The sequence below is a fragment of the Phalaenopsis equestris genome, unplaced genomic scaffold, assembly GCF_001263595.1.
Source record: "Phalaenopsis equestris unplaced genomic scaffold, ASM126359v1 Scaffold000343, whole genome shotgun sequence".
NCBI classification, from domain to species: Eukaryota; Viridiplantae; Streptophyta; class Magnoliopsida; order Asparagales; family Orchidaceae; genus Phalaenopsis; species Phalaenopsis equestris.
The window spans coordinates 49,534-73,561 of NW_018164785.1; the positions used below are offsets into that span (position 1 = coordinate 49,534).

The 24,028-nt window shown below is 33.9% G+C and overlaps 1 protein-coding gene across 1 annotated transcript; it reads right to left on the reverse strand.

The window, feature by feature from the left end:
• Positions 1 to 341: 341 nt before the first annotated feature.
• On the reverse strand, positions 342 to 11,391 carry LOC110025931 (vacuolar cation/proton exchanger 1a). Its single transcript, XM_020726628.1, has 12 exons — positions 10,856 to 11,391; positions 9,797 to 9,864; positions 3,660 to 3,688; positions 3,383 to 3,579; positions 2,497 to 2,715; positions 2,266 to 2,397; positions 1,752 to 1,868; positions 1,407 to 1,460; positions 1,177 to 1,293; positions 1,009 to 1,099; positions 817 to 883; positions 342 to 643 (listed from the first exon to the last, which is right to left on the reverse strand). The coding sequence occupies exons 1-11, from the start codon at positions 11,150 to 11,152 to the stop codon at positions 828 to 830; spliced, it is 1,377 nt and encodes a 458-aa protein (XP_020582287.1). The 5' UTR covers positions 11,153 to 11,391; the 3' UTR covers positions 342 to 643; positions 817 to 827.
• Positions 11,392 to 24,028: the final 12,637 nt, after the last annotated feature.

Sequence of the window (24,028 nt, forward strand, 5' to 3'; positions counted from 1 at the left end):
ATATATATTTATATGTGAATTTTTTTCCATATATTTGATCCAGGTTCGAACCCAATACTTTACATCTTTTTTTTCAATTTAATTTTAACAAGTCAATCTCGAGCTAAACATGAACACGAATATTTAAATTGAGCCGAACACGAACACATTGTTCACGAGCCGATTTCGAACACGAACAGTTTCGAACGAGCCGAACACGAGCCAAGCCTGAGCTCGCTCAAGCCCGGCTCCTTTACAGCCCTACTCCGAAGTGATTTATAATAGCAAACACCTCACAAAAATACTTCTCTCAATCACGAGAAAATTGATGCAATACCTCAAGCCGATTACGCAAACTTTCAATTTATAAATGAGACATGAGACAAAGGTTTCATGATTAATTTGAATAATGAACAAAATTCATACTGCTAAGCGAATGCAATTGTTTATTTTTCATCCACAGAGAAAACAAAATAATAATTTACAAAAGCAGTGAAAATCACATACAACAAGAGGTGATCCTCTCCATCCGCCCAAAAAGAGTTTTTTGGAGGACAAAATTGACCATCCGAAATGTTCAAATTTACGGGCCAAGCACCAGACTGCTGCTTGCTAGCAAAATTACAACGAAGCTTGAGCTTTAACATTCGGAAAGCATTAAAATCTGCAAATATTGAAACACATATTTACACCGGTGAAGACCATATGAATGAAAAATTATAAATTAATAACTATAATGATGTGCTTTAAGATGCCTGCAAATGCATGTAAATGCCACTATATATGATTAATAAATCAAATCAAATATTGACTCAGCATGAAGGAATTGATACATGCCTGCTGGCCTCTTAAGACTTCACAATGTTGAAACTTGCAGGGATTGCATTAACATGGACGCCATTACCTTTGTCATTTACATGAAGACACCAAAAAGAAACAGAAATTAGGATAAAAAGGATTATCTCAGGGTGATATTTGCAAATAATATTAAGTTTCAGCTGCATGCAGATATTCATGAAAGATAAATACCTGGTGGGCTCCCTAGTACAAAGAAACATGCCCCGATAACAATGTAAGAAAGAAGCAGAACAAATCCCTTGAGATAATGTGAAGATCCATCCTGCAAAATAAAAAAAAAGTTGAGACTTTACAAAAAAAAATGAAAAGTTCAATAGCTTAAGATCTTGATTTCCCAACCTGTAAAGCAAACGATGTCAATAAAATTGAGACGACAAGAGCTCCGGTCTCGAGTAATCTGAAGTCAAGATCCATTCTAATTCCCATTATCCAGGCCACAATAACGCTCAATGGAACCTGCATCATGCATCCATGAAACAATGTTAGATCCTGTATATATATATGTGTGTGTGTGTGTGTGTGTCTGGTTTTATATGTTGCAGACTAGGAGAGTGTTCTCAAATCCTCACCACAAACATAGAAATCTGAGTTGCCGAACCCAACGACACTCCGAGAGTTATATCCTGCACCAAAGGGAATGTTAAATCTTAAGCTTCAACTTTAATGATGGAAGATTTACATACATACCATTCAATTTTTATGCATCTATATATATAACACCTAAACTTCAATTTTTACAGGCATTTAAACATTTCCTATGCATGAAAAGGTGTATTCGCTTTCTTAAAAGTTAAAAAAGAGTTATTTTTTATGTGATATGAAAGATCTGAAAAAAAAGTTTTGGTGTTAGATATGTAAATGCATAGGAACTGATGGATTGGTATATATGTAAATGGCCCCATAAGGAAACTTACCAGCTTGTTCTTGAATGCAAAAATGATGGCACCAGCATGCTCTGCTGCATTCCCCACGATGGGTAGTAATATGATGCTTATGAAACTAACGGGTATGCCCCAAGAATCTGAAGCAGCCTGCACAAGAATATTTATTAAAATATTGGTTAAGTAAAAATTGATAAATCCATATTGCAAATAACAGGTTTGTTGTAAATGTAATGTAAAATTGACCATGTGTTATCACGTTTCAAATATATTTCAATTTGGTCAGACAGAATGCTTCCTTTTAGGAGTTACCGTCACCCTCTATTTACAAAAAGTTATTACGGGCGAAGTTCATATATATGCATGGAGACTCCATGTGCAATAGTTGTACAACAACGTACAACAATATTGTGAAGCCTGTATGCATACAAACTCAGTAACTAACATTCTCTCCTAGTGAACCATTTCTTTTAGTCCCACATGCTAAAGAGTATCAAACAAAATTTAGATTCCAACACAAATTTCTTACACAGCTAAAATAAATTACCTCAATGGTCCCAACAACATATTCTGACAGAACTGCAATAATAACAGTCATTCCAACCAACCAAGCCAAAGCGCTCGGGAATCCAATCACTGCCTCGTCTTCAGAAACCACATCATTAGTCCCATCATCTTCCTAGTTTGGCACAGTGGAAGCATGGAGTAATTAAGACAACATAAAACTAACCAAACCAGTTAGCTTTAGCTGTAGTTCTCTGGTTAATGTGTATTTTACCTTTGGTGACTCAAAGAGCTGACGATGAGTCTTAAGTTGAAAGAAAAGATAAGCAATATAAGCTGCTAGCATGACAATGCTGCACACCCTCGACAATGTCAGAGTTGGTGAAGAAGAAGCATTGTGCTCGCCGGAGCTCACAGCGTATCTGAACATTAGTGGAAGAATATGGCACAGAGCCCCGAGAATTAGGAGGCTCGTGTTCACATCAGTTTGTTTCTGGACAAAAAAAAATACGGAAAACATCATAAAATCTCCCACTATTTTAAGTAAATACCAACCAATCCCTATGTGTTTATATATCCAACATTTGAACGTTGATTTTTAATTTTCTAGCATCAAAATCCTTTTCATATCACATTAAAAATATTCCTATATTAACTTTTAAACAGTGAATACAGCGATTACTTATTTTCATGCATAAATAAGGTGATCACATATATGTAAAAAAATTGAAGCTTAGGTTTTAGATATAAAATAGGTAGGAATAGAGTGGTAAGTGAATCTTCCAAAAAAAAAAGGGGCCATTTACATGCATACCCCCAAATTTCTATATATTTACATATCAAGCATATAAATTTTGTTTTTTACATTTATATCGCTCAAAATTTTCATATTACATAAAAAACACTACTATTTCAACTTTTGAAAAGTGAAATACACATTTTCATGCATAGGTGAGATAGCATTATGCAAAAAATGAAATTTAAGTGTAGATATGAAAATACATAGGAATTAAGGAGATGCAATTATATGTTCCCAAAAAAAGAAATACTTGTGATTTTAAAAAAATATCCAGATGAATGTAAATATTAAATTTTGGGTTTTGATTAGACATGTAATTACATAAGCATGGGTATGTATATAAATATCCCTAATTATGTACCCGATCAAAAGTTTGCTCCTTGCGAATGTTTCTAATGCCGCCACAGAATAGTGAGGTGCCGAGAACAAGCAGCAAATTGGAGAGGATTGAGCCAATAAGGGAGAACTTCACAACATCAATCTTATCTTCGTACAGTGCAAACAAAGCTATAATAAGCTCAGTGGCATTCCCACACGTCGCATTTAGCAGACCTCCCACTGTAACAGTAAGAACAGATTTTACTTCCATTAAACTGTAACAATAAGAATTCAGCAATGCAAAATGGAATATTACGTACCAGTAGGACCGGTGTAGAATGCAATTTGCCTAAAAAAATAGGAAGAAAATGAAAGTTATTCAGTATGATATATGAGGACAGAAGGATGAGACACAAAAGGACTGATTTTGAAAACTACACATGCAGAAACAAAACAAATTAGCCTGTCGCAAGTCCAAGGAGGCACAGCTTTGATTGAGCGGCTCATAAACAAAGCTACAGCTTAGATCTGAATGCGAAATTTGATGCAAGTGGTAAAAAATAAACAAAATATTTTGTGATTTATGTGAGTGCTTCTGATTTGTATATCATGATTGTGACTTCATCAAATTTATTGAAGCCAAACTTCATAGATATTTGTGTTTATAATATGTATTTTCACTCAGGGATTTTTTGTAATCAATTAAAATATATTTATTTGATATATTTATTTACATATTTTTATATTTTGTTTTTAAAAAATTAATCAATTTATTTTTAAAATCACTCGAACAAATTTCAGGTGTGAAACAATCAAAAATATTTTCAGCCTACCAAACATATTTTGTCTAGATTTAAAATATAATTAAAACAAAATAAAAATAAAAAGTAAGATTTACATATAAAATTCAATTTTTTACATACATACCACTATATCTGTGGATAAAAATGTATATTTCACATTTTAAAAGTTAAAATGGTGATATATTTTTATTTGATAAGAAAGATTTGGGTGGTATAAATGGAAAAGGTAAAATTTGAGCGTCAGATATGTTAATTCAAAGGAATTGAGTGGCTTGTACATATGTAAATGTCCTAAATAAAAAACAAAGTGATCTGACATGTCCCTCTTTGTCTTATATGATAATATCATTGCATCGATCATGGTGATGTTAAAAAACTGTAAATTTTGGCACCTTAGTTACAACACTAGTGAACCAAATTAAATTCCCTGATGAATGTACTTCACGAGCAAAACCACATAAAAAAAAAGAAAGGGAATAATTCACTGACATTCTTATGTCATCATACTCAATTTATTACACTTGGATTCTCATGAAATGGTGCCAACTAATCATATTTCTTCTGTGACATTTTTATAAGGTTTTACATCATGTTGTTCATTATTTTTTGGTATGCACAATCAATTTTATAAATCAATAAGCTGTTTTTTTTATTATCTGTTTTCATTGGGGACACTTAGCTTTCATTTCAAGCTTACGCTATATTTAATAGAAATATCAAATCCTTTCCACATTTGTAAAATAAAAAAATAAAAAAAACATTTGAAAACTTCACTACATTTGTTAAGTTTTAAAAATATTATATGGATATCATATCCTATGTTAGCAGGTGTTTTATTCATAGGATATGGACCTATCTGATATTGATGCAAAATTGCATTACTTGGATACCCAATCCATAAATATTTTGGTAGATATAATAATGTTATAATACGCATAATTTAAATATAATATACTTTCTCATGAGTCAATACAAAACAGAAGAATATGGAAAACCAATTGTTGGATATTTTGGTGGATCTAAGAATGTCCTTTAGAATTTGCATAACATGCATAATCTAAAAATTTTATGTTTTCTCTTGATCAGTCATGCACATGATCAAGTATATGTAGCAAAGAGTTTCTTAGAAAATATGAAATTGATTTGATTGAAAGCTACAGGAAAATTACAAGATAACCAATATTTATTAAGGATCGATAGCAAAGGCGGACCGAGTAAGGGTACAGCCCCACCCCCATTCAAATTCAGATTTATATTTAAATGGGAGGGCAATTTGTTATTTTGCACCTCCTGAAATATCACTTTGCTCCTTTTTTTCTTAGCCCCTCCCATATTGGGTATAGGGGGGCACTTTGCCCCTTCTCAAAAAAAAAAAAAAGTTGGTTCCACCCTTGATCGATAACTGCCCCATCTCAAAAAAGAGGTTGGTTACGCCCCTGATTGATAGCAATATAAACAAACTCTTTTTAAGTGTAAGAATGACATTTCAAGAAAAACTGCAAAATTGTGCCTGCCGCGGTGATATCACTTTTGTCTATACCTAATAATAATCATGATAATAAATTAGAATATTTGTATTAATTTCATTCATTACATAAAATATATTATATAAAAAAATTAAGTAACTTATGATTGGGGTTATGATGAGACTTAAGAATTAGTTAAATATAAGAGAGATGAGATGGACATGAAAGTGGTGGTCCAACATCGCAGTGGAGAGTATATCTTTATTATTTTTTGGGCAATTAAATAACTAACACACAATTCTTATGTATTTAAATATCTAACACCTGAACTTTACTTGTAATTACATTTATATGACAAGTTCAGCTACATCTACTTTGGTGGTGTTTAAAGAATATAATTAAATTTTGCACCTTAGTTACAACTCTAGTGAACCAAAATTCTATAATGAGTGTAATTCAAGAACACATCAACAAAAAAAAGGGAATAAATTTACTGGCAACCTTATGACATCATACTCAATTATTATAATTGGATAGTCATGAAATGGTCCAAACTAATAGTACTTGTTTTGTGATATTTTTATAAGCTTATACATCATGCTGTTTATTGTTTTTAGTGTAACAAATCAATATTATAAATCAATAAGTTATTTTTTATTATCAAATATTTTCACTGGGGACACCTGGCTTTTATTTCAAACTTATGCTATATTTAATAAATAATTATCAAATCCTTTCACATTTATTCAAAAAAGAAAAAAAATGAAAAAAAAAAGACATTAGAAAATTTTTGCAACACCTAATTGTAAGTTCTAAAAATATTACTTGGATATATATGGCGACAAATATGTATTCCATTACATATCCTATATTAGCAAGTGCATTATAATGTCACCAGTGAACCAAAATTCCCCAATGAGTGTAATTCAAGAGCAAAACCGCATAAAAAAAGAAAGGAGATAATTCACTGACATCCTTATGACATCATACTCAATTTAATATAACTGGAATATTCTCATGAAATGGGCCAAATTAATCATATTAGTTCTGTGACTTTTTTATAAGCTTTTACTTCATGCATGTTGTTTGCTGTTTTTAGTATACACAATCAATATTATAAATCAATAAGTTGTTTTTTATTATCAAATATTATTGCTAGGGACACTTGGCTTTTATTTTAAACTTATGCTATATTTAATAGAAAATGATCAAATCCTTTTCACATTTATAAAATAATTACTAGGATATGGCTACTATGGATTCCTCTACATATCCTAAGTTAGCAGGTGTTTTATTCATATGAAAACACTATGGACCCACCTGTTATTTATGCAAAATTGCATTACTTGGATACCCAATTGATGGATATTTTGGTAAATATAATAATGTTTTTAAAAATGTTATAATTATAGGAATAATTTAAATATAATATACTTTCTCATGAGTCAATACAAAAAAAAGGTATATGGAAAATGAATTGATGGAAATTTTGGTGGATCTAAGAATGTTCTTTAATATTTGCATAATAGGGATAATCTAATTGTATGTTCTTCCATGATCAGTCACGCACATGATCAAGTATGTAGCAAAGAATTTCTAAGAAAATATTAAATTAATTTGATTGAAAGCTAGAAGAAAATTACAAGATAATATTTATTCAAGGATACATAGCATTATAAACAAACTCTTTCTAAGTGTAAGAATGACATTTCAAGAAAAGCTACAAATTTGTGTCTTTCTTGGTGAATATTTCACTTATGTTTATACCTGATAATGCTCATGAAACTAAATTAGATGGTTTGTATTATTTTCATTTATTACATAAAATACATGATATACAATAAAAAAAAAATTAGTGACATAAGATAGGGGCTATGATGAGACTTAATAATTAGTTAAATATAAGAGAGGTGAGATATACATGAAAGTGGTAGGCCAATGCGTTGCGGTGGAGAGCACATCTTTATCGTTTTTGTGGCATTTAAATATTAATATCACAAAAATTCCTATGTATCTAACGCCTAAACTTTACTTTTAGTTATATTTATATGACAATTTCAACTGCATCTACCTAGGAGATGTTTAAAGATTATAATTAAATTTCGCACATTATTTATAACTCCAATGAGCCAAAATTCCCTAATGAGTGTAATTCAAGATCAAAACCATATATATAAAAAAAAAAGATAGGGAATAAATTCACTAGCATCTTTATGACAACATACTCAATTTAATTATTAAAATTGGATTATCATGAAATGGTCCAAACTAATCATATTTGTCCTTTGACATTTTTAAAAGCTTTTACATCATGCATGTTGTTTATTGTTTTTAGTGTACAAAATCAATTTTCTAAATCAATAATTTGTTTTTTTATTATCAAATGTTTTCACTAGGGACACTTAGCTTTTATTTCAAATCTTTAATAGACAACGGTCAAAACTTTTCCATATTTATAAAAAAAACAGAAACAAAAATGACATTTGAAAAACTTCATTACACCTAATTGTAAGTTTTAAAAATATTACTTGGATATGGCTACAAATATGGATTCCTTTACATGATAGCCTACATTAGCTGGTTCATTATTCAAGGTAAAACACTATGGACCCATTTGATATGAATGCAAAATTGCATTACAAGAATACTCAATTGATGGATATTTTGGTAGATATAAGAAAGTTATTTAATGATTTTATACTATGCATAATCTAAAAATAATACACTTTTACATGAGTCAATGCACAAAAAACAGTATATGGAAAACCAATTGATGGATATTTTGGTGGATCTAAAAATTCTCTTTAATACTTTTATAATATGCAAAAACTAGATATGGTATACTTTCTCTTGATCAATGCATGAAATAGTATGTAGTGAACAATTTCTTAGAAAAATATTAAAATAGAATATTTAATTAAAAAAAGAGGAAAATTACAAGATCACCAATATCTATTCAAGGATAGTATTAAGAGCATACTCTTTTTAAGTGTAGAATGATATTTAGAATGATATTTCAAAAAAAACTACAAATTTGAGTCTTCCATGGTGTTTTCACTTTGTTTATACCCAACAACTCACATGATATTATTTCTTTTATTTGGGAAAGTTGATCAGTCCAGGGAAGAATATGTGCGATTAGAACCCGCGATTTCACAGTGGGAAACTAAATTCTTCAACCACTATATCATGGGTAAGTGCGCACACTGTCATGGGTAAGTGCGCACGCTATCATGGGTAAGTGCGCACACGCATGATATAAAATTATTGATTATACTTTTTACATTATCATGGATATTACAAACATTAAAAAGGTTAAGTCATATGCAGTAAGATAAGGGCTTTGACGCGCCGTAAGAATTATTTAAATATAAGAAAGGTGAGATATACATGAAAGTGGTGGGCCAATGTCACTCCTTTGTATATCATGGAGCATAGCATTTACATAAATACCACTAAATTCTAAAGTATTTACATATGCAACACCTAAACTTTACTTTTTACATCTATACTATCCAAAATTTTCACATCACATCAGAAACACCACCATTTTAACTTGCGAAAAAGTGGAATACACCAATGCATGTATAGTTAAGGTGGCATTATGTAAAAATTGAAGTTTAGGTGTGAGATATGTGAATACAAAAGAATTAAGTTATGCGTAACTAAATCTTCTTTTTTTTCTAACACATTTCTATACGAGGTGCTCATTTTCCAAAAAAAAAAAATTAAAAAGTCTGACATATGTAACATCAAAAGAATGTTGTTTTGCAATAATTGAGAGCACTATGCTACAGCACTTCTATACGAGGTGCTCATTTTCCAAAAAAAAAAAAATGAAAAAGTCTGACATATTTAACATCAAAAGAATGTCGTTTTGCAATAATTGAGAGCACTATGCTACAGCATCATATCGAACACCTAAACATCTGTCAGAAAGAAGACACAACCTAAATCTTTTACATAACATAAAAAATACTAAAATGTGAAATACAAATTTCATACATAAGAAATGCCTAATAAATTAAATTATATATATATATATATTGGAATTATATAATATGTACCTAAATATTTTAAAAAAAGAAGAAAAAAAAAACGGTCTCAAGAAGAAAAGAATCTCTAGTATAACTAAGCATGTTTGTTCTTGAGCCAGGTAGATTAGAAAAGAAAAGACAAAGAACTTACTCAGTTAGAAAGCTGACTCGTTCAGCAAGAGGAGTCAGGCCTAGCAAACTTAATGTAAACACCCACGCCTGCAAATAATTAAAATTGTTAAGATGTTTGTCAAAAAAGTACTTAATAAGTCATTTGCAGTACACGTATATAACTTCATTCAAATATTATATGTCTTTTACAGTATTTAATTGAGCTTTATTGTTACTTCAAATAATTAAATATAATTTAAGTTATTATATATTTAAAAAATAACAAATCATATTACATAAAATTACATCACAAAAACCAAAGAGCCACACACAGTGATTGCAACATGACTCAGATATTTTATAGTAAATATATGATATCATAAGCTCCAAAGAACAACAATATTCTCTTATAACCGAGCAAACGCAAAGGTAAAGGTGGCAGACAATTTCTTTTTAAAATACTGCTCCAATTCATGATTTTAGGAGCACAAACTTCTATTTTAATCAACTAGTAAGCACTGCTTTCGCAAAGTTTTGTGTTTTGCTGTTCTCCTTGGTTCTATTTTTTTTCCTCTATAGATTTCAAGTGGGAGAAAGTTAAGCTGATCACTTAAATTAAGAATATTTATAAATAAAAACATTAGCTTTTTCGGTGGCTCAAGTGAATTAGTAAAGCAAAAAATTAGCTTTCCATTTTCTGCTCTCCAACAGACATATAGAACAAACGAATCGAGCTTGAGCGAGCTTAGACTCGGTTCGTTAATTAATAATTTTAATTGATTATAAATTTTTGTCACAGAGCTGTGAGGATGTTAAGTGATGAGATTTAAATCTTATTGTTTATATTTAAATATTCATTTAAATATAAATTAAATTATTGGGTGTTTTTTATTGGGAGCCAAAAACACTAACTAAGAAAATATTATTTATGTCCGGCTCGTTTATATATCGAGCACAAAAAAATTTGTCGTGTTTTGCTCATTTGCGTAGCTGATGAATCAAATATGAGCTACTTAATGAGACGAACTCGAGCTGTCCCCCAAACTAAAGATTAATGAAGAAGAAGAAGAACAAGAAGAAGAAGGTAGCATAGACTCACTCGTCCGAATCCATAGGTTTGCGCAACAATGGCGACCGGAACCGCCGGAAACAGAACAAAGAGCTTCGTCCCGAGAAAAATCTCCTGTAAATTAGCCAATACATTTCGAAGAATCTCCCACCGAACTTTAGAAACGAGAGTGAGGTCCGACTTCTTTCGAAGCGAGGAAGACGACATGTTGTGCGCTGTGCGGCCATGACCATGCCGCATCTCCTTGCTCAGCCCTCTGCCAACGCTGCTGGGCTTAATAAGCCCTGCTTCAAGCCCTCCCTCCGCATTGTACGCCGCGGAAGCCATGCCTCCTCTTCAGCGGCAATTCGTCGAACGGTTGGCGGGCAGAACCGGGAGGATCGATAGATGGTTCTTCGCCGGCGGTGGTTTCTGTACTCAGCGAAGGGAGAGTGGATATATAACGGCGAGTGGAGAAAAAGGGATCGAAAGTAATTATTGCGGGGAGGAGGAGGAGGTTTCCGCGAAGGTTCCTGCGGGGGTGGGGAGGGCTCAGAGATGGCGATTTTCCACGTGGATTGGCTTCCCTCCTTTATATATATATATTAAAAAAATGAAGATATTTTTTTATTTAGGGGGCAGAATGTAAGAAAATAACAGTCATTAACTAATTCCACATTAAAAAAATGTATTTGACGATGGAGAGAGGAGCATAAAATTTGAGTAGGCAATTCATTCCGTACCATGAATATAAAAATCTAAAATTTGAGATCTATTTTTTTTTCCAACTCCGAGGAATGCTAATTCATTTTGAAATTGGATCGTTATCAGCTCTCATATTGTTGGGACCGTGATTTAGCTCGGAGATCATTACTGGATTAAAAGTTGATTTAAATTTTTGCTTGGATCGAGATCGGATCAAAATAAACAAGTCGAGCTACGAGCTAAGAGTTTGGATTGAATATGATGCGTGCCTGGAAAATTTGCGGTGATAGAGTAATTGATTATCGTCTTAGCGTTGCACGAGAATTCAACACACACACAGATAACATTAGAGAAAAGAAGTAAGTAAAAGGAGACAGCTCGACTTTTTACGTGGAAAACTCTTGAAAGAGGGAAAAACCACGGGGTCTAGCCCAGTTGAAATAATTCACTATAAATGATGAGTGCACAAGTTCATTTTTCCCCTAAATTAGGGAAGATAAAATTATAAAATTGTATAACTATAATCTGGCTATGGTTCTTGGTGAAAACAGGTAGCAAGGGTCATTGTTGATTATTATGGAGGTAGTAGTCTATTGTAAGTGTTGTAGATGACTGCTCCAGAAATGTTGATTGGCCAAAGAAACTGTAGTAAACGGTTACGGAAGCTGTGGACCACATAGGTCGTAGTGGCGAGTATGAATGACGTCCGTAGGCCGCCAGGGCCGGACCGAGAGCTGCTCGAGCTGTGAACCACGTAGGTCGTTGTTGACACATGGACTGTAGTGATGAGCTCATGTCCCACGAAAATAATTGATGGTGTTTGATTGGTGGTGATCGATAATGATTGATGATGATCGACAATGACGATCGACAGTAGATGACTGCGATCAACGAGTGTTGATGACGACCCAGCGATGGCCGACGGCGATCGACGGTGGTCGACGGTGGTGGGGATGATGCTGGACTTCAGATTCTTCTTAAAGCTTCCAGTTCCCTCTAAAGTTTCCAACCCCCCCTCATGTGAAGGGTGGGGCTCTATTTACAGTGTTCTGAATATCATTAATGCAAGTATATGAAACATTTTGATCGGACGATCCAGATAGCTTCCCCAATCATACAACGTTTAATAGATATTTGAGTGCTTTAATGATGTTTGAATTGAGTGATTTTAGGCTCGTTAGATTTGTCTTGTCGAGACGCTCGATTCGAGTATAAACTTGACATATTCGACAACCGTTTGACCTTCCAAATGTGTTAAAAAATTATCTAAGTGTGGTTCAATGAATTGATCTATGCTTGATTTGACTCGGATTTGGTTAATTTTTATATTATTAGGTTTGTCTCATCAAGCCGGTCATTTTGACTATAAATTTGCTGAAATCGGAGCTCTGTATGACATTTTATCAATATTTGAATGTTTCCTGCTTAAAATATCATCTCGAGATTCATGTCGGATGATAAAATTTTGTTGGTGACATATCAGGAGATTCGTGTCGGATGATAAAAATTTGTTGGTGACATATCACAATATTTTTCGATTTGAGTTTGAGCTGATCCCATCTCGGCTCAAAATCGAATCGTTAACTACGCTATTGGTATTTATGAGAGATAAATTTCTAATTTTTAAAAGATGAATAGTGAGAAAATAAATAAAAATTTTGCATGCATATCAAGTGATTCTTAAGTGATTCTTAAGTAGTTAAATTTTATGTATTTATTTTATGTTTTTATTTATAATATTATGATGCAATATAATTATATATGTAAATATATTATGGGGTTGTTTGATTTGAAACATTTAGAATGTAAAGCATTTAGAAAAATATGAGAAATGATTGATTATTTACTCTATGGGTTTTTGAACTATGCAGAATTATAAGAAAGAGTAGAAGTGCAACTTTAGGAAAAATATTCACACCTTCATACGGCCAATCATCGGCGGTCACGTCCCCTGTCACTGACGTATATGACGTTGTGACAACCAATAATAGACATGCAAGAACAAAATATTTGCTCCCACTTTATAAAGCTTTTAGTGATATAAGACATGTGGCATCCTCCTTTCTTAGTAATTTTATTGGAGTTTGTTACTTTATATTTTGCAGTAGGATTTAGTTTTTACCCTCCTTAATTTGCTTTATTTATAATATTATAGATTTTAGATGAACTTTTAAATGCTTTTTGAATTATGCAAAGATTTGGCACAAGCAATGGATCATCATTTAGTAGTGTGTGGCATTTTATTAGTTTTTAATAATATGTTCTATAAATAAAAAACATAATTTTGTGAATAATTGTAGCATATAAAGTCAAAATACAATGTAAATAAATTATATATAGTGTTGCAGTTTACTTTTATCAAAATATTTTCAAATAAAATTTATGAGCATAATGTTTGAAGTGGATTTCTACTCTGTAAATGGAAATTAGATTTCTCATTGGATGATGAAATGAACATCTTTACGTCATATGAAACATTTTTTTCTCAGAATTTGTTCGTACGTGTGAAAGGAATATAGTAAGAGTTATTGAGACGAGAATATTTAGGTGGATAAGTGACTTCATACTGGTAGAAAAAATATGAAAGAAATATATTCGTGAAAAGATTGGTGAAGCTATAGTGGCAACGAGGATTAGAGGTAAAATATGGATAAATGTTCGTCGATTATTGCTCTTCGACAGCCTTAGCAACCTCATTATGACTGTTAACGTTCTGACTTCAATGTTATCTAAAACCTTCACTCATCTTAAAATGTGTTGATTATTGTCAGATTCGATCACTATACAGTTTAATGCGTATTGCTCCACATATGACATGACATCAGAGCATAATAGGAGAAAAAAACTCATTGAGTCATCTAGCAAATGGGGTATTTTGATCGCAGATTCTTGAGTTTGCTGCAGAGGCACGTGTGGCTAGGTTTATGCTCAAATGGCTTCCACCCTATAATCAGACCGCATCACCCTCCTCTTATTGACCTGTGATTGCTATGTCATATAATTGTCACCTGAGATGTGCATGGCAATCCCTTTCTTCTTACTAAAACTTATTATACCTGGTTCAAGTAACCCTAAAGGGGGGATTGATGTATACTTGTAGTCGTTGATAGATGAGCTCCAAATTCTTTGAGAAATAGGTGTCATGGCGTACAATGTATCCATTGAACATAATTTCCCAATAAAACAACATTTATGTGGATAAGAAGTGATTTTCATGCATATGAAATGTTATCTAAGTGGAACACGACGGGAAAAAAAGTTTGTCCATATTGCATGAATTCATCTAAGACATTTACGCTTCAACATGATAAGAAGAATTCATGATTTAACTATCTCTGTATATTTCTAATTGGTGAACATCCCTTCAGGAGGAATATAAATGCATTCAGAAGGAACAAAATTGAGAAATCATCGCCACCTCCAAGAACATATCGGGAAGATATACTATATATTGTTAATGACATTTCAAAGATTATTGTATGCTCTTTCTTTGCTTCACATCATCCACCAGGATTTGATGTCACTCATAATTTGAAAAATAAGTCAACTTTTTGGGATCTACCTAATTGGAAGAATAACAAAATCAGACACAATTTGTATGTCATGCACATAGAAAAATGGCATGCAATAAGTACAACCCTTTTTTGAGTTAGATAATTTTTTATTATAATTTTTCACTCATTCATCTGAAAATGTCATGATTATCTATTTCAATTATGTCTCATTGTGTGAACAATTTATTCATAGGTTTCTTAAATTTAGCGGACGATGATGACTGCAACAAGGAGATTGAGAATAACTTCCCGAAGTAGTGTACAACACATATGAATTAAAACTAATATATTCATTTCTCATGTGACACAAGATTTCTTATGTATATATTAATAGAATCATGATCGGAGAAATGGAGCGATAGATCAGGGGTTGATAGATCTTGCTTGGGGACCTATGCACATTGTGAAAGCTTGGTAAATTTACGAAGTAAATGGGTACAAGTTTCATACGAAATCCTGGTCCAAATAAAAAAAGTCTTGTACTTTCAGCATTTGTGTTAAAGTAAATGATAAATTGGATGATAAGATAGGCTATCATGGGATTCTGGAAGAAGTGGTTGAACTATCTTACCCAGTCTTATTGGAGGAAGTGTTTTCTCATTCAACTGCACTTGGTTTGATCATGTTCCTAATTGTGGAACAAAGGTATACCGACTATATAATGTCACAAAAGTGAAATTGAACATAATCTATGCTAAATTTCACCCCGACTACAACAAGGTTGAGTGCGTCAGAGGCCCAGGCTGCCTCTATCGGGCAGAAGTCCACAGCCAGTAGCTATTGCATCGAGTATGTCGGTAACACTTAAGTCATTTATAAGATATTAACAGTAAACTTTTTATTTTTCCAATTGAATATAAAACTAACATTTGTTGTTTTAAGGTTCTACCCTCTTACCCAGACTATTCATGTCGTTTGTGATATCATTTGAAGCAAGTAGGGTACTTGTCGTGGATGGAGATCCCGATGGTAGTTTGAGATATTTGGTTTCAAGAGTTTGCAGTATGTAGTGTTCACAAATATCTCAGATTATTTTTATTTATGTATCAAACAAATATAATATCTATAATTTTATAGAAACAATTCTCCTTGTGCTCTGAGCACGAAGCACACATTAGGTGCAACTTTGAGTGTAAGGGTAGCGATTGCATCAGGGACATGTTTGTCAATATTTAGAAATCATGACATCGTCCTCTGTGGATCGAAGCTGATGTCTCTGCCTCATTGCTTAGAGCTTTGGATTCCCTGAACTGCCAGAGAAGAGGGAACGAGCAAAGCTGAACAATCAATCGGACTGTGGAGGCATGGGACCCTCCAAGCACACTGGTGGGGCGTTCTTACATACATAATACAAGTAGATGTTGGTAAGAATTCTTTCCTATTTTAAAGTTTTCTATAGTTTGAAGATGTATTCTAACTATTTTGTTATATGGATGGACTGTGGAAATGGGATATGAGCCTTCCGCAGCTAATGTACATGAGCGCATCCACTGGAGGCAGTTCGAGCAGTCCTGGATCAACGACAGATTCCGTGCAACCCAGGTAATTCACTAGCTAAAATATTTGATGTTAAGCTATAAATGACTGTAATTACTCTTGTTTGCAGGAGAATCTAACCGCTGAACGAGAGCAGATCTCAGGCATCGGGAGTTATTACGATCCACGAGTGTGATCCTTCTGAGTAAGACCTGTGGAGAGAGGATGTTGGAGGGTAGAAGAAGGGTCGATTCTACGGGCTCGGATCGCAGGGATTTGCATACAATGCTCACCCCTCCACTAATGCATCTGGATCTTCCTCCTCTTCCGCACATGACAAGAAGATCTCTAGGATCGTTGCCATATTTGAAGCTGAGATGGAGGCCCACTTCACTCAGATGAGGTCAGAACTGGAGGCGAACATGGAGGCCATGTTGAAAGCAGAGTTAGATTCATTTCGACAGCGAATGAGTCAGTGTGGCATGATAACATTGGAGGAGGGGGAAGAGACGGAGGACGACAAGGATGAGGAGATTGGAAAAGATGATTAGGAGGGGGGGGGTATTTTTCTTTTTTTTATGTTTATGTTGTACATTTGAACATTAATTTTTTTTGTGAAAAGTGATGTATATATTTTAGAGTAAATTTATTCGATTTATATCATTATTTGATTTTATAATATTTTGTTTTACTCATATTCTAGTTTGTTAAATGTTTGGAATGTATATTAAATGTTATGATAACATGTGTGTTAATGTAAATACGAAATAGAGAATCTGTTTTTTTTTTTTTTCTGATGCTACAGGTTTCCTACGGCTTATTGTAGATTTTGTAACTGCTTTCAGTATATTTGTAGGCAAAACCGATGGCTAATCAATGAACTTATTTACCGATGCCTATCTGACATAAAACCGACGACATAGGTATGTCGCACGAAAACAATGGGTGTGACACTTTTCTAACGATTAACCGACGGATTAGAGACACCAAACCGACGAAACACTTATCTCATCCAAAAATGACAGACACAACACTTTTCCTATAGTTTAGCGTCAATTTATACAACTGACACATTAACGACAACCGATGAAAAAAACTGTGCCAAAAAAGTTGATTGTCGCTATTACTGACGGATCAACTGTCATTATAATTAAATGTCATCGAAATTTTGTCGGTTCTGAATCTATCGACAAATGTTTTATCCATGAGTTTAAAACCGTCGGAAACAGTAAAAACAACGGTTTTTGTCATCATAACCGATAGAATTTGGTCGTCGGAAAAAGCATTTTTTTCTGTAGTGATACAAGTTTACCTCAATTAAAAACTTAATTTTTTTTCTTACTCGACTATATGGTCGTAGTCTAATAAAAACTTGAACTTTTTATTCAAATAACTCAGACCTTGCTCCTTATGCTAGATATTAAAATTTTAAAAAAAAATATTTGCATTCCATTGAACCAAAAGGATCATTGGCCTCATGCATCATGTGCATCATTGTTATCATGTGAGCTCCTTCTATTGAACTAAAATCCTTAGTACTATGCAATTTTCATCTATGGTGTCTTCATGAAAAGACCATAATGTAGATGTGAGAAGACGCTTTTAAAAATGAATGACATATCATTATTGGTAATGATGACAATCTCAAGTAGTTGTATCTCTCTAAGTGAGTTAGGCTGCCCCCATGAGTGGAAGAGACGAGTGCAACCATTTCAACAGATGAGCTCGGTCCAACCACTTTGACAGGTGGGCTAGGTCAACCACTTTGGTTGGTGGGCTCGGCTCAATCACTTGAGCAGGTGGGCTTGATGCAACCATTTTAGCAGGTGGGCTCAAGAATACGTGTAAAAAATCCTATATAGTCATATTTGTGTATACAAAAAAGAAGTTGAGCTCAAAGTCAAGTTCAAACTAATGAATAATTAAGATAATTTGATCGAGCAACACTCTGCTTGACTCGGCTCGCTAACGCATCTACCTCCAACATACATCCATGCAGCTCCACCCACGCTTAACTAGACTTAATTTGAGATGATATCAACTAACTTTAATCCACTCTTTACCTTTTCAAAATTATGGAGTCGTACATCCCGTGACCCTTTCTTATAAGAATGCGAAACCGGACCGGTTCAGCGAACCGGATCTTATTTGGCTCGGTGCAATCGACACGTAAGAGGGCAGCAAATCCGGTGGATCCCGGCTTCAAGATTCGGAACTCGTGGACCACGTTTTGCCGTACAGGTAGGCCGGCGGTTCGCTTGAACGCTACTGCTGACCGAATTGATGCTCTTTCGGCAAACAATTCCTCCAATGATTTCCGTCGGATATTTTTTTTTAATTTACATACGGACCACACGATTCCTATATATTTACACATCTGCCACTCAAAATTTTCTATTTACACATCTAACATTATAGTGTCAAAATTTTATGCATTAAAGAAAATATATTTTTCCATTTTTAAAAAGATAATAATGTTGTTATTTTTTTATTCAACGTTTAAAAATTTGAATAATAAATATGTAAATATGAAATTTTATGCATTAAAGAAAATATATTTTTCCATTTTTTAAAAGATAATAATGTTGTTAGTTTTTATTCAACGTTCAAAATTTTGAATAATAAATATGTAAATATGAAATTTTTAAGTATTTGATGTATAGATATATAAAAATTATGTGATATGTATGTAAATGTTCCTTTATTTTTTATTTTTATGGATGCATCTAACCAAAGTTATTAAGTAATATTATTTTATTTTTAGCAATGTCTTATAATTATTATTTTCAATCATTTTATGATAGAACTAATTATTGAATCTTGAATTGTCTTTTGGAAATATACGCCTTGAGAGAGAGCCGGGAGAGGGAGGAGGAGAGAGAGAAGAAAATTGTTAGTAAATTCTCAGTAGAGATGACGGGAAAAAGTCCTTAGACCGGAAGGGAGAGTGGCTTTTTTTCGTCTATATGCCCTCTATTTATATGAGGGTATTCATGCAATTAGAGAAAGGAGGGGGTTACGAAAACCTCATTTAATACAATAAGTGTGTTGAATCAATACTAAATTTGTATTTCAATTTGAATTCAGATATTGCGGTCATTAGCCGACCGATGTATTTGAGTTTGATCCACTGAGGAGACCGGTTGACCGGTTGAATGACTAGTTGTGATTCGGTGCCCTTGTAAGGAGTTTAGACATTTGGGTTATACACGTGGTCCGTCCATTGAATCCCTTATCGTAGTATGATGGTTGACTTCGACCGAGCAGTTGGTTGTTGAATGGTTGGCTTGGATCATGCTCCTCTAGTTTGATGCCTCAATTGTCCGACTATCATCTTGGGTCATTTGATTGCTTTGAGATTCGTGTTGACAATGTCAGTGCATACATATTAGTCCCCAAGATTTTCCGCTCCTTGAAAGTGACAACTATGATAATAATAGAAAAACTATTAATAATCAGTTGCACTAAAATCAAGAAAACTAATTTGATAGTTAAGTTCCTTTTGGATTTTGTGCCCCGTGTGCTATATAAATAAAGTCATAGGCTTGACATTACATCCTTTACCGTCATTTAATCCTAGATAATAGAGGCACAACATGGTTGATGGTACGAGTCGAGTCGACGTGGACCCAAAAATTCTGGCCAAGGTGGGTTTCCGGGCCATGACTCCTGTAAAGAGGAGGAAAAGTGTGAAGAAAGAAAAACGTCGAGGGCTAAACCTACTCTGGTCGACATAGTCAACTCGTTTGATAACAATGTAGAACAATCGCCAAAGAAGTTTCATCAGGAAACTCTGGCGCATGGACATGAAACAAACACGATTGCTAAAGGTCAACAAGACCCGACCAGTGAATAGGTTGAGGTTGGGGAAAAGGAACCGATGGTCGTTGGTGCTTCCCAACCTTTACCTTAGGAAGGAGGTTTCTTATCGCAAGATAGGGTAAAAGTTTTGAGAGTTATCTTTGAAATGGGTAGAATTTTAAATATGCAAAGAGTCATCTTAGTTATTGGTGGTTTTTTTAACACCTTTATGACGTTATTTGTGATGTAGATGAATCAGTTGGGTCGGAGGGCCGCGAAGGTGGTGGGCCTTCGGAGGACATTGCAGAGTATGCCCCCACTGCAGTGGTCAGTCTAAATACTAAAATCGTGGGGCTTCTTCCGCCAATGACCTCGGAAGTACACTGGTCGCCCGACTCCTTGTCTGTTATCGACTCTTAACACGAGCGATCAGGGTGACAACTGACTTCTCCCAGACCCATGGAGTAGCAGACAGATAGGACCAAACCCTTAACATTGTTGGTCAGTCCCTCAGAGGGAGCCATCAAAGGTTCGAAATGGGTAGAATTTTAAATATGCAAAGAGTCATCTTGGTTATTGGTGGTTTTCTTAACACCTTTATGACGTTATCTGTGATGTAGATGAATCAGTTGGGTCGGAGGGCTGCGAAGGTGGTGGGCCTTCGGAGGACATTGCGGAGTATGCCCCCACTGCAGTGGTCAGTTTAAATACTAAAATCGTGGGGCTTCTTCTGCCAATGACCTCGGAAGTACACTGGTCGCCCGACTCCTTGTCTGTTATCGAGAGCGATCAGGGTGACAACTGACTTCTCCCAGACCTATGGAGTAGCAGACAGATAAGACCAAACCCTTGGCATTGTTGGTCAGTTCCTCAGAGGGAGCCATCAAAGGTTCGGTCGTAGATCATATGTGGGAATTCTTAGTCCACCTGACAACCACAGAATCGAAGGTAGCAGCCCTACAAGCAGAGGCCATGACCTTGCGAAGAGGGATGGCGTAGGCGTTGCGTGAGTTGGCAGCATTTAACGAGCTAACCGATTTGGGTCCTAAGAGCTTGAGATGACACAACTGTGGTATTTTGACCTTACTATCTCTACTCGATTAGGATTACTCTATCTCTCCTTTTGTTGAGCCCTTCACTGATGTCGTCTCGTAGAACCTGATTGTAGATAGATCACCTCCAATTTGGGATATGGAGATTCACCCTCTACCCTTATGACCTGGTTAGGCCTTGGAAACATAGTGTGGATCCTATGAATTGTCTTAGTTATTTCATAGGCTTCATATGCTGATGAGCTACTACTCATTTAGGAAGTTTGAATTCACTCTCCGCCCTATAGCTTAGCAAAAGCTTTGAAAGCATTTGGATTTTTATAATTGAAATAACTATTCTTTTTTGTGACCTATTTACCAGTCATCACAATAATATAAGCAAGTCCTCCTTTATTGACAGTATTCTTGGGTAACCCCCAAGATGTCATTAACTAAAGAGATGTGTTTCTTTGGGAGTGCTCTTGACCAAAAAAACAAAAAAAAAAAAGATGTGTTTCTTTGGGAGTGCTCTTGACCAAAAAACAAAAATATTTTTTTTCTCTGGTTATGAGTGGCCTATGTAGAAATTTTCTTTGTGAATATCGTATTTCGAGGTATTTTTATCTGACCTTATTCAAACGCATACTCTCAATCTATCATGAGAATTACTGTACATAAGCCCTACATGTTTCTTTTTAAAATTTGTTTGTCTATTTTCATCGTATATCCCATCTTTTTCAATTTCTCTTCTCTTCATATCATTTTTATTGATCGGAGAGAGATTTATTTGGAAAGAGTAATCATACGATGATGTCATATATATAGATAAGCTGACGATTTCAAGTTTTTAAAAAGAACCAAAAATACACATACAACCTCAAATTTTAGATCCAAGCTTCTGAGCTAAAAGCATGTATCTTTATTTTAATAGATCACATAATACCAATTTGTATGACAATCACATACATGAAACCCAACACACTTTATTTGAACATTCATGACCAATAATCATTTGCTCACATTGTAAAGAAAGTTTATATGCTTCAATAGCACAATAAAATCAAGAGTATAAGAGGAAGGTTCATATTGGAAGAAATAAGAAAGCCCAATAAGACCTTAAACTCGACACAAATTGATAAATCAATAAACATAAACCAAGCGCACCCAATGTTTTGGTTGATGATTACTCATCCAAGCCAAGCACTTATAAATTCCCATGCAATATCAACAATAAAACAAAGTAGGGAGCAATGCCTAGTAAACAAAAAGCTAGAAAAAAGAAAGAAACCAAAAAAGCAAATTGGAAAATCAACCTCATAACCCCAAGTGTACTAAACTAACAAGAGATAGGCACAGATAAGTCATAACCAAATACACCTGACAATCACATAGAAGGAAGAAAGCCCCATAAATCCCATATGCTCATTAGTTTATATTGCAACACACCTAGGAAACTAGAGAAAGCCACAAAGAATCCATAGACAAACACACTCGAACACACATAGAGAGAAGAGAGCCCCATAATGCTCCCCATGCTCATCAATTCAAATTTACATATCAAAGAAAAAAAAATAGAACCTTGTACATATGTCATAACCAAATACAATTAAATGCACATAGAAGGGGGAGAGCCCCATAAGTATAGAAAATATATAGATACCATAACTAAAAACACTCAAATACACACAAAAGGAGTCCCATAAGACCAACCCCACCCCAAGCTCCTTAATTTACATTTTGACATACCGGAGAAACCCACATAGAAATTAGAGAAACTCATATAGATGTCATAACCAAGCACTCTAAAAGAGCACAGAAGAAAGAGAGTCAAATGTTAAATATCAAATGTTATTTCTATTATATTGTTCATGACACTTCAATTCAATTTTCTTCAAAAACTTTGACTTGGTCATTACTCCAATTTATATCACTATCAACATACATACAAATTTATGTAAATCATTTATATCACCCACAATATCAATAGTTGCATTCATCCTTCGATTGATGTCTGTTGATGATGATCTATCCATTGACATCAACTATGGACGCCATTCAAAAACATTAACATATAAATACTGCATAATTTCTCAATCAAATGAAATCTGTTCACAATCCCTACCATTCCTTCATCAATTTCATCGCCCCCAAAAGCATTTTATCATTTGAGTCTTAAATAAAACTTATGAATCTATAATAATTATGCAATACCACATAATTTTCTTAAGAGTTTTTCATCTAAAAATTGCATGCCTTCTATATCTACCCAACTTCATCATTCTTTACATATGTTTATATTTTCCCACAAGATTCTCATTCCACTTAAAATACAGTTCTCAATGATTATCTTTGTAAATTTTATGACATATAACAAATACAATCTAAATCATGCAAGAGATGTTATATATATATATATATATATATATAGATTTGTATAGAAACATTCCATGTGACAATTGATATGGATGTTCCGCTACATTCCTGAATGGCAATATTTTAATACATGATTGAAACAGTAGCCAACTTGTACTCAATTTGTATCACTGTAAGTACAAGACAAACACCGAAAGCGAATAATGAGTGGTGGTTGTAAAAATAAAACTAAATAAATAAATAATGGTGCTTTCTCTAACAAAATTATATCGGTCGTAGATCAT

Coding starts and splice junctions, on each gene's coding strand:
- LOC110025931 (XM_020726628.1), bottom strand. CDS start 11,152: ATGGCTTCCGCGGCGTACAATGCGGAGGGAGGGCTTGAAGCAGGGCTT. Junction 3,689..9,796: donor CGAGTCAGCTTTCTAACTGA/GTAAGTTCTTTG, acceptor CTATTTTTTTAG/GCAAATTGCATTCTACACCG. Junction 2,716..3,382: donor AGGAGCAAACTTTTGATCGG/GTACATAATTAG, acceptor TTTTTTGTCCAG/AAACAAACTGATGTGAACAC.